General features: G+C 45.1%; 2 protein-coding genes across 2 annotated transcripts in view; one reads left to right on the forward strand and one right to left on the reverse strand.

The window, feature by feature from the left end:
- The window catches only part of LAT2 (linker for activation of T cells family, member 2), a 14,899-nt gene extending 9,102 nt beyond the window's left edge, over positions 1-5,797 (forward strand). The window contains exon 12 of the mRNA XM_010085722.1: positions 5,782-5,797. Coding sequence (XP_010084024.1) covers positions 5,782-5,797 — 16 coding nt within the window. The remainder of the gene's footprint in view (positions 1-5,781) is intronic.
- Positions 5,798-5,887: 90 nt separating this feature from the next.
- RFC2 (replication factor C (activator 1) 2, 40kDa) lies at positions 5,888-11,659 on the reverse strand (the record flags this gene model as incomplete). The annotated part of the gene is made up of 9 exons (XM_010085723.1): positions 5,888-6,197; positions 6,870-6,983; positions 7,321-7,401; positions 7,895-7,960; positions 8,321-8,478; positions 9,162-9,262; positions 9,857-9,958; positions 11,105-11,211; positions 11,618-11,659. Coding segments are annotated over 9 exons (882 nt in total), but the record flags the coding sequence as incomplete, so codon positions are not given.
- Positions 11,660-12,083: the final 424 nt, after the last annotated feature.

Consider the following 12,083-nt stretch of genomic DNA (forward strand, 5'->3'; position numbering starts at 1 on the left):
GAGGGAAATAAGCCACCGCTGTGCTCCCGTGGAGATCTGTCGTGTCTGTACGTGCTGGTTGGAGGGTGTGCTGCTGGTCACCCTGCTCCCGGCTGGACTGGGACTCCAGGTGGGAGAGGGACTGGGACCAGCATTGTTTCCTTGTCAGGTTTGCACCCTGAGACCCTCCAGTGAGATTGTCCTTACGCCCCGTGCTGGCAGCACCAGTTACAGGGTTTATATTCCTCAAACTGGGCACCAGCAGTGGGCAGAGCCCTAAAACTGGATTTTTCTGAAGCTGTGCAAAGTATTTAAGATTTGTCCTCAGCATGCCCAGCGTAGTCACCCATGTCACAGCGTTTGCTTTGAGCTTCAGCAGCCCGGCAGCTTTAGATCAGACACAGACCATCTGGGGAAGCTGCGCCAAAGACAGTTTGTGCTTTTTGGTCGAGGATTTGGTGTCACCCATGGCACACAAGTGGCTTCCCAACAGGACACGCACATAGTCTGGCTGGTGGCAAACACAGCTCAGGCTGCCGGACACCTCCTCCTGCCACGGAACCCCGCTGCTCGCCACGGACCAGCACCAGCCTCTGCTGGGATGCAGCCAAACATCCCGTGGGAGCCCTGGACTGAGAATCTGGCCACAGCGGTGCCTTGCTGCCAGGCATCTCTCTTGGCTTGAGCTGGAGCAAACCAAGAGAATATTGTAAACTGGGCTGTGTCAGCTGGGGCTGCAGAGGAATTTGCTCATTCTCCCCCTTGGGAGGTGTTTCTGGACTAGCTAGGCATCTGAGCATCTGGAGGAAGGAAGCTGGATTATCCACGAAAAATTAAATGTTCTAGAATGGTAAATTTATAAGCAATTCTGCATTTATTCCTCTTCCACGGAGAAATTTCAAGGCAGAGGGGATTATGTTTCTACGCATTAGTCCCAGTGTATCCCGGCTTTTTGCTCTGATAGTGGCTCCGTGGCACTGAGCGCCCCTGTTTGTGCCAGGGAGGGTGACCCCCACATTCAGAGCTACAAGAGGAGCATTCGGTCCCGAGAGATACCCAAAAGGTTTAGCAAAGCTGCTGTCATGACCACGCCTGGTTTGGTGGAGAGCAGCGATCAAAGCAGCACAGGGGCTGCCATAAATCCACCCCCAAAGTGACAAGTGATGCTGGGAAGGCAGAATGGGGAGGAATAGCTGTCCTGTGTGGCACTGGTGATATGGATTTTTCTGGGAAAACCTCCAGTCATGGCAAAATGCTCTTGTGTTTGTATGAACAAATAGCTCCTGGGAAATTAAAGTTGCTGATGTGCTTTTTGCTGTTAGGATGATGCCGCCGTTACAGCCTTTGCTGGCAGAGCAATGCTGTAAAATCCCCATGTCCAACCAAAAACAGCCAGCAGAACCTCCCCACCCAGGGAGGGGGAATCCAGAAATGGGCTCCTGGTACCTCCACACCCTCTGCTCCGCTCGGGGATCGTCGTCTGGGAGCACGGCTGTGGCTTCTGCTCAGATGTGGACGCTTTGTAGTGTACCTCGCTACTTGTCCCCAGAAAGAAAGTGTAACGGGCAGCAGAGTTAGGAAGTTGAAAGCAGGATTAAAAGTCAGTGGACTCACTATTTTTTTTTCCCTTCTTTTTTTCAAGCATTCTGCACAAAGTCTGAAGCAGTCCTTTGAGCTGTAAGAGCACACCCAGCGAGCACACACAGGGGGCGAGGGGAACCTTCCATCCCCCGCGGAAATCTTCTCCAAGTTGTGCCCGAGTTCCCGAGATCACGTCAAAGGGGTGCCGCTGGAAGGAAGCGATGCTCTGCCTGAAGTCCTACAGAAATCCAACTGGAGAATCCCTCTGCCCGGCAGTGACAACAGGCACGCCGAATGCTCATGATCCCATCTCACGTCCCTGCACGCCTGCCGGGGGAGGATGGCCAGTCCGCGCGGTGTTTTCTCCTGTCAGGGGTGAAATGAATGTTTAAATTGCTGAGCGATAATGCAGGAGCTGCTTAATTCGTCAGGGTGACTCACGCAGGGTGGGATTAAATGGAGGGATTATGTCCTGATGCAGTTCCTGTGCTCTCCTGCAGCAGCGGGTTCCTCCGAGAGGCACGGGCAAGGCGGAGGTGGCTTCACAGCAGCAGCGCTGCTCTGCGCTGAATGAGAAACCAACCTGCTCATTAAGCTAAAGAGTAAAGAGGATTAAAGCCTCGCCTTACCCACAGCTTGTCATTCGCGGTGTCCATCTGTGGCAGTTTTCCTGGTGTTTCAGTGTCTGTTTTATAACAATATAAACACCCTGCGAAGGGCTGAGGCAGAGCCACCATCCTTGGAAACCGCGGCGGTCTCTCAGCATTGCCGCAGGAACATCAGCCCCGGCCGTGCCCCTTGTCTCTGGAGCCCCGATGCACAGATCTGGCACTGTTGTACCACTTATTTATTAAAATTGAAAAGCCTCTGAAGAAAAAGCAGTGTTTATTGCGGTTTGCGACGATGCAGATGTTGTCTGCGCCGTTGGGCGAGACAGGCTGTGATGGGAGGATGTGAGATGATGCGGAACGGTGTGCGGGATCTGATGGGGAGGAGATGTTGCTCCTTAAAAGCTTTCTCCCTCCAAATTGATTCAGAAAACTGTGCTTTGAGATGGGACACAGGCCCACTCAAGTCTCCAGGACTGTCAGGGAAGTGGAGGTAAGGGTGAGCGAGCCCTGGGGTGGGAGGATGGGATGTCGGTGCTTCCTGCTGCAAACAGTTTGGCTGGATTTTAGCAGAACCCCTGGGTGGCCACTGTTCGTGCAGCTGAACCGGCGGGTGGTTGGGAGTTTGGCTTAGGGGAAATACTGTGCGGGGGGTGAGGCAGTGGCCCAGGTTGTCCAGAGCAGCTGTGGATGCCCCATCCCTGGAGGGGTTCAAGGCCAGGCTGGATGAGGCTTTGGGCAACCTGGGCTGGTGGGAGGTGTCCCTGCCCATGGCAGGGGGTGGCACGGGATGGGCTTTAAGGTCTCTTCCAGCCCAAACCATCCTGTGATTCTATGATTCTAAGATTTACTTGTAGCTCCTACAAATGCCTTTACTCCTGCTTCCACAGGACTTTTACGACAGAGAAAATCTCGTGCGCTTCAGGGATGCACGCACACAGGGAGCTACAGTTGCTTTCTGCTCGCCCCAGCTCCTCCCAGCCCAGCTCCTACTGGCATCCTCCATTTTCCCGATGTTTCAATGCTCTGCAAAAGGTTTGCACTGGGTGGGGAGGACATCAGAATCCTAGCGAGCCTGGAGCAGACACAGTGACAGCTCCCAGACAGGCCTGGAAAGGAGGAGATGCCTTCAATACTGAAATAATGTGCCCAGCCCTCGCAGGGCCATGACATTGTCCCCTTGGTTCATCCTTGGTGACTAACTCGCACCTGAAGAAGCTCCTGTGTCCTGTGAAGTGCTGCAGACTGGGGATTTCTTGCTGGAAGGGAAGGGCGAGCTCCATTTTCAGCGATGTGCAGCGATGTTAACACCTCCTGGTGATTCATCTCGTAACCCAAGGGAACCATTAGATGATTAGGAGATTAGCAGCAGTAAAAGATCCTTGGCACGCACAAACAGATCCAGCTAGAGAGCTCCCAGAAAGTTCTAGCTGTTAGGTGAGTGTGCGGCCAAAACATTAAAATAGATTTACTGGTTTTGCTAAGCAGGGAGGTGGATTAGACCAATTAATCCTGCTATAAGGTTCCTCCACCGCCAACATCTGAGTGCGGAAGGTGCAGAGCCTCAGCAGGCAGGGCAGGAGCTGGACACGGAGCATCTTCCCTCCTCGTACTGGGAGTCTGAGCAAACCCCCTGTGCAGTGCTCCAGAACAGCCAGCTGGAGAGGGGTAAGTCCCTTCTCAGCTTTGTAAAAGGACTGGAGTACCTTTCAGCCAGTGATCTCATTACGCTGGAAGACATCCAGGGACTGTTACGGGAACCGTCACCAATGTTATGAGTCTTGTTCTGAAACACCTTACATTTTTTTTTCTTTGCAACGAGTGAGTACGTACATGTGAGTGTGTCCACTGATGTGTTGTCCTTTCAGGACTCGTTTTTAGGTGTGCAAGGATTTCTGGTGCTCACCCAAAATCATCAGATCCTGTGTTGTCTGAACACAACGCAAGGAGAAATGACACCTCCCCTGGGTCCCAGTATCTCTTTCCTCACACTGGGTATGCAGCCAAGTGAGCAATTCGCTTCCTGTTTTCAGTTTAAGACACATTCGAGAAGTAGTTTTGGCACCACTGGTGCAGCTGTGCAATGGAGCCGGGAGCCTTTGCCAGCTGCCAAAAAGCAGCAGCTCTGTGCTCGGAGAGGGCGACCAACCGCCTTTGGTAGCACAGCCTGTGCTGGTGGCCTCTTGGATCCACACTGTTCCTCTTGTTGGGAAAAGTGTGTAGGATTATGTCCCTCTGGTGCTGTAGAGGATTAGCCCAGAAAAGAATCGGCTCCAAACTGGAACTGAAAAAGCAGCTACTGAATACAGTCAAGAAGAAAACCAGTTCAGTCAGGCAGGAACAGAACTGGGAGCTGCCGTGTTTCTCACCCTTCCAATGCAGCAACAGGGAGGGATGTCCAGTGGGGTAAGGACCAGCCTTTGGCGCCCTCCTAATACAGGGTTCGCTGGTTTATGAAACTCCCGCAACACCTCTCCCTTCCCTGCTCAGCACTGAAGATTTAACTAGAAAGCAAAGACAGAGGCTGTGATGTACAGCCAAAGGAAAATTAACCCACTCTTTAAATGTGTGGGACAAAAGCTGCGATCCTGTGTCTGTAGAGAACTCAGCAGATTAAGCCCCTTCATACTAAAGCATTAGTCGTATATTTTACAGTGTTTGTGCTCACAGTGCCGATTCACTGGCTGGGACTCAAAAGCTAAGCTCAATAAATATCTAGTGAAGGAAGAACATACTGTATGACATTATTCCAAGAGCTGTTTGCTTTATTCTATTTGGGAGCGAGCTCAACTGTGTCTGTGCTTTAGCTGTCAATTAATGTGCTTTCCTGCATTTTGAATTAAAAAGGGTTGTCTGCAGGCTCTGGCAGGGAGGCTGCAGAAAGTCTTGACAGGGCAATTGATGATGCTGCCAGTGCTTGCTGCTGAAACTCATCACACCTGTGCCTGAGCCAGAGAAAGAGGGTGTGACAGCCCCTGCTGCAGCGTGAGGGACGGTCTTACGCTGCCAGTGAGGATCAATTTGGCAGCTGTGGTGTGGGCAGCTGAGTAGTTGGGGTGGAAAACTTCAACAGAATGGGGAGAAGTGCAGCCACCAGTGAATTGTACCTCTACCATGCTCTGACTGCTCTAATCAGCATGTACTTAAATAGATTTATTCAATGTATATTTGCCTTCACTCTGCGTTTCACACTTTATTGCTCATCCGCACTGGCAAGGTGGTTTCCAAAACCAAACAGACAGGAAAGCATGGTGCTGTAGCTCTTTTGTGTGCTGAAGTGAAGTGACACTACCTGACCTGGACAGCAAAAACAGGAAAGGGAACTCAAATGCAGAGCATCCCCAAATTTGGTAAATTTTTTACAGAAATATCCAAAAGAAACAGGTGGCACCATTAAAAATGTGTATATGTTTGGTGAAAATATCTTCCTGACACCCAGCACAAAACCAGCGCCCAGGAGCGGCACCTGCTCAGCATGCCTGTTAGAACTTTATGAAATTCCTTATTTTGTGCAAAAATTTTTCCTTCTTGGTCTCAGAAAGACCACCACTCATGACCAGGCTTGAAGTGTAATCACTAACTACAGGATTCAAGTTTTGTCTCCTGCTCTTAGGTCTCAGTACCGCTGATGTAAGCAGTTTTGCTGAGTGCACAAGACAGACCTCATACCTCTGGACTGTCTCTTCTACCTCGGTTATACAACAGGTAAGAGTTCTTGGGTTAAAGTAGTTTTTAAAGCTTTATTGGTCTAAATTAAAAAAGTACAAAACATTTTTACAATGGAACCTGGTAATTTTTCTCTAATTTAGCAAAACCAAGGGACTCTTTGCACGCAGAATTCAGGACGCACACGGAGCTGCTGACCTCGCGCACCAGGGCTGCACTGGCCCGAACGCAGGCTTCTGCGCAGGGAAACATCTAACTCGCTGCAGGGGCTGCGGTCTTCTGACACAGCTTGGCCAGCAGTCCAGCCATTTGTAACAGGGAGTTCACACCTTCTGCTATCCTCATATGGGTGTATCCGATTTCCTGGTGATAAAGACATTGTAAAATCCCCTGTTCGCTCCCCCAGTTTATGTATAGTGTGACTAATGACTACACAGAACACGGCCCTGACTGCTAAGAGACCAGCTTCAGAGTCACGTGAGCTTGAGAAGCGTACCTACTCACATAGACCAACTAGAATGCCTTTTTTTCTTCTTTTTTTAAATCAAAGCCTGTATTTCCCCACTTTCTTGGTAAGGAGCCAGGTGCATAGATCTGAGGATAGGTTTTAAATCTGAAGAGTGATTCCATTACCCCAGTTTACCATTTGTCAACTGGCTGTTAATATCATTTAATATTTTACTACCTATCGGAAGTATGCACTTAACAAAAGTTCTCAAGGAGTTATCTGAGGCTTTGATGTAACTACTAAATTCAGCCAGCATTATGTTTGTTATTAATTCCAGTTGATCACTAAAGTGACTTTTAGCACTCCTATGGGTAGTTAGACTTCAAACTCCAAGTGACCATTCTAACTGACAAACTGATGATGCAGAGTGGGAAAGAAATCAGTAATAAGAAGTTAAGAAATACTTTTTTGTACTAATATATAGTAAACCTCAAACAGAAAACCCTGAGGCTGCCCCTGTATTCAGGATCACATCCTCTTCTTAAAAAGGCCAAAAAGACCCCACCTGGAGCTAGGTCAGTACTAACCTTGATAAATTCCAGTTTCAGATATTCTGGCATTTGAAAGGTTTTACACACACGGAAGATGTTGCCAATCACATCTTCTGGAGCGTATCCAAGTCGCCACAGGTGGGCAAGAATCTGTGTGGGCAAGAATAACCCTACATTTATCTGCAAAACTTATCAGGTGAGTCAAGCATATGCCTTGTTGGAACAGCTGTATATAACTGCATGTACTATTTATCAAATGATTTAACCTCAATTGTTGAGCAAGTAATTTCAATACAGCTTGCTGTTTTGCTTTTGGCTTATTTATCTGAACAAACCCCTACATAAAAAGGGACTTAACTCATCAATTCACCTACATGGTATTGCCCTGATCTTAAAAAACAACACACACTGTGAATTCCTCAAAACAAACAAGAATTCTGTAGAGAAAAAGTGTTGGTGTGTGCAGACACAACACATGAAAACCAACCTTGTACGCTTCATCAATATTTGCATTTATGCAGTGCTGTATCATTTCTTTCACAAGCAGAGGATGAGGCTCGTCACATACCTGCAGCAAAGAGAAATATTGCACTTCAACATATTAGAACGCTCTGCATTAAACCCCTGGTATTTTCACCAAGCTTCTATACAGCTGAAGTACTGAATCAGACACATTCTATAATACAGATTAAATTTTAAGTAATCTGACTTTTCTGGTAACACAGCTACCCTGCCATGGCAGATTCAATAGCAAGAAATGAGAACACCCAAGTAATAGATTCCAAAGTTATCACTGTGAAATTTCCCAGCAGTTACGTGATCCGTGTGCTTTGAGAGAACTGGAAAGCCACAATGTCTCAGAGGTGCCATTAGGGACTGCGAGGCTCTCTCCCTTTTCAAAAGGCACACACACTTTTTTACAGCCTAATGCTGTAATTGCTACCAACACAGTGCTGGCTGCAAACTGGCCAAGTGCTTTCAAAGGCTTCAGTATGTGACCAAAGGTCTCACACAGCCGTAGTGCTAAACTTCCAGCATCGCTGTTTTACACTATTACTAACCTTAAAGACATTTTCACTGTTTATAAAGCCAAATCCAGAATATGTGGACTGTAAGTTGTTTAATGCCTGTGAAAGAAAAAATAAGACTTCATTTATTTTCTGACGTGCTCTGCTTCTCACTCCCCTCCTCAGGGTGACATACACTTTTCAGAAAATGAGGCAAATAAGCAGTTTGCAATTAAGTGAGAGAAAACAGTATGCAGACTGTGTCCTCCCACAAATTTGGTATCCAGTTCCCACCAATTCACTCTTAAGGAGGAGATCCACCCTAAAACCCCACAAAACCAAATAGTTTAGTTACTCTTGTGCCACAGGTCACATCTCCTTTGCTTTGCCTCTCCAAAGATAGAAACCCTTGAGAGCCACAATTCAAAGGTTTTTTTGCTTTCAGCAGAAGCCATTGTTTGATTGCCTTTCTTCTTTTACCTGTCTCATATCTCCCTGGGCTGTGAAGATAATGGCTTCTAGTCCATCATCTGTATATGGTACATCCTCTTTCTCAACAATTTTCATTAGCCTCGCAAGGATTTGTGAATCTGTCAGCTTGGTGTAACGCAGCACTGCACACCGGGATTGAATAGGTTCTGAGGACAGAGACACGTAATGAGCATTTCCCTCCTTTCTCAAAAAAAACCCCATTTGACTTCATCTTGGAAGAAGATAATCTCAGCTTCCAACTCTTCATTTGTCTTCTTTTAAAGAACAGGTCAGCTCCAGACAGAATATAGCATCTCCTTAAGCATATACAATTGTTACAGTCCTTCCTTGAGCCCAGATGCAGTACTTGAGTTTTCCCAGATATGTGCAAATATACATGGAAGCTCAGCTTCTTCTGTTCTCCTGGATATTCTGAATGTCTGTGTTTATTATTGCTAAACAAGAAAGTCTAAAGGTCTACAATGTGTTAGCTTGTAAGCAAAGTTTTATGTTTCAGAAAGCAGGACAACAAAAGGGATTCAATACCCATTATCCAATACACCAAACATCTTAAACTGCAGCAGAGTTGGATGGAGGTTAAGCCCAAAGTATAAGAAATCTGCTTCTGTAGTCATGCATAGCACTATCCATCAAAACCAGCCGTTCAGAGGGTTCACCGGCTACACAAATATACTCTTATTAGCTGGATGTACAGGTGGTTTGATTTTTCAGAAGTACCATGGTTTCTTGCCACAAGCAGGTCCAAGGTATTTCTCACAACTGCCTTGGAAGTTAGCCAACAGTATGGAGAACATACGACAAAAACTCCCAGGGACTAACAGCACTTTACCTATGATTTTGTCAGAGGCATTGCACGCAAGCGCAAAGCGCGTTGTTTTGGAATAAATTTCCATTGTTCTTCTCAATGCTTGCTGTGCTCCATCTGTCATGCTGGGAGAGAAAAGAGTTAGGACAGATTTTGCCCTTCACTGACTTACAGGTGCAGCCTAATAGCTATTTTTATACAAGCTTCAGAGTTTACTGATATTAAACAGTACTTTGTAAATTACTTGATATTCTGGCTTGATAAACTAAGCAGCTTTTTCTAGTCATGTGAACAAATCACCCCTCAGTGCAGGTAATCACCAAGACCTCTGTAAAACTAACGTGCAAAATTAAACCATTAATATGCTGAAGAATATTGCTAAGAATGCTACGACTTATATACAGGTGAAAGAGAATGTCCTGTTTTCACCCAGTGAAATTGTCTACGTAAGCCAGGTTCTTTTCAAAAAGAACCAGTGAAATGAAAGATGCTCTCTCATATTCAGCTGAATCCTGAGGTCCATCTCCTTTGAAGCAATGGCCTCTGCTTGATATGAGTAATCTCACAATAACACTGTTCAATGCATATTAATTTCCTAAAAAAATAATTTTTGATAGACTGATAGAAATATCTAAGACTGTCCAAGACAGCAGCTCTGCTGACAGGACACACAAAATGCATTTCACATAGAAGCTGAAGTTAAGAAAAAAACAACATACCTGTCTGCTTCATCAAGGATGATTATTTTATGCCGACCTTTTGGGAGTGTGACCTTCTGCTGGGCAAACATTTTGATTTTGTTTCTCACAACGTCAATGCCTCTGGAACAATAATTGAAGTGATTCATGATCAGATGGGTGAAATGGACTTTATTCAGCAGCTGCAGTGGCTGAAGCACTCCTGAGCTCCCTATTCTCCCACCGTTTGATCCTGCCCTGTCAGCTGTGCCACTGTAACTGTTGTGCAACCATGTTGTAAGCCAGACTGCCTAACTAATTCAGATGTAAACACCAATGTTCCTCATTTTTGGAGGCTTTGAAAAAATAATTTAACAGTATCTGTATATATATATATATCAGTAATCTTACATACTGCCACAAAATTACTTATGTTTGGCAAAATGTAAGAGTAATAAATGAACAAAGGCAGTAACATTTAATACTGCTTTGCCAGTACTTCACACAGCTACATCCACAGACCCAGCTGTAACTCACAAGAGTTTAAGAAAAATAGCTGGACAAACTGCATCACTTTAGCATAACATGGGTGCTTTCCTTCACAGAGTCCCAACAATACAATTTAAAAAAATTAAAAATTAAGCATTTTACTTTTTCGTGAGTGTTGTGATGCTATAGCTCTTCTATAACTGTTATTAACAAAGGCAGGTAAAATGTATTGTACTCATAAACAACCCTCCAGTAAATATCCTTAGAATACTTCTGGATGGCTCTGCTACAGAACTTGGGAAATATAATCAGCCCCTAGTGCTTGATCCCTGAAGTAGAGTCAACGTCCTCTACACACCTCACACCCTTATCTTCTATTTTAGTCCCCAGCTATCCTTACAGCACTAGTTTCTATCACTTCACTTTTTTTCTATAAGCATTGAAGAGTCCCATTATGAACAGCTTGTTCACTTTTCATTCTTAGGAGGATCTTTATGAATGCAGGAAGCCTAACTCTTTAAAGTAAATCCAGGAAAACAGTACAATTATGGATTCTGCACTCCATCTGTTTATATTTTTGGGGTATGAAAGTATCAAGTTTATAAAACACCAAGTAATAATATCTGTGTTGATACATGGACATCAAAGATTGCCTGACTTTTAATTGGAAAAACTGCATTAAAATAAATACTAGAGGCCTTACTATAGCATTAAGCCCATCACACTGGCCTGAGCTGATCTAAAAATAAAAGTGGATACTTGCTGCTTCATTAAAAATTTGATAAGGTCTGTCATTCTTACCTGTCATTTGAGGCATTCAGCTCCAAAACAGCATCCTTTAATGCAGGACCAAGCAGAGCACGAGCCAAGCAGAGGATACTGGTGGTTTTACCTGTTCCTGGGGGACCCTAAAAATGCAAAATGCACCAATTGCTGGTAAGTTTAATGTCATTTTCTGTGCTGTACTCTTTACAACACTCCCCAGTCATGACAAACAGCTGCAACAGAGGAACTGCAGAGAGAACATGAGACAGGTTGCCTGAGTTCAGGATCCTGCCTCCAACAGAGGAGAGAAACGCTGCAGGGAGAAGCACAAGACAGGCTTCAATAGGCACCTGAGGGCCAGGTCAGTTTTTAACAGGAAGCTGTTCACTATTTGTGTATTCTGCCAAGATCAGTGCTCTGTGACCACACATCAACATCCCTCTCCCCCATATATTCAGGCACAATGCAAATCTATACTGGGAGGCTATTCTGGCTGGATTTCTGAAGCCGGGACCGACACAGTGAAATACAGTACAACACAATACTTACAGCAATTATAATATTTGGTACGTTCCCCTCTCTTGCAAAGACCTAAGAAAGAATAAAAATTAAAAATATTAAATAACAAAATACCGGGAACAAATTGTTTCCAATTCTATTTGAATAATGAGAAACAGAGCTACGATTTCTTCCCTCCTGCTTTCATTTTTCAACCTTGCTGCCCTCATGTTGGGTTTTTTTTATTGAACTGCTAGAAGTCAATCCCTAGAATAACATGGAAAAACTTAAAAGCAGTTCAAATCCCACAGGTCTTTAGTACTCTTGCCTTCCTTCGCATCTGTTTTATGTTTGCTAGTATGAGCTTCCTGTTAACAAATACTGTGTTCACAGACTAATGTGTCAAAGAAAATATTTTTCTTCCAGAAAAACATTATGTTTCTTTCTGTTGTTACATGAATTATGTTTATTCATTGAAACAATGTTACTATAACAGCTATATATATATATATATATA

Source organism: Pterocles gutturalis, unplaced genomic scaffold, assembly GCF_000699245.1.
Source record: "Pterocles gutturalis isolate BGI_N339 unplaced genomic scaffold, ASM69924v1 scaffold19325, whole genome shotgun sequence".
NCBI lineage: Eukaryota > Metazoa > Chordata > Aves > Pterocliformes > Pteroclidae > Pterocles > Pterocles gutturalis.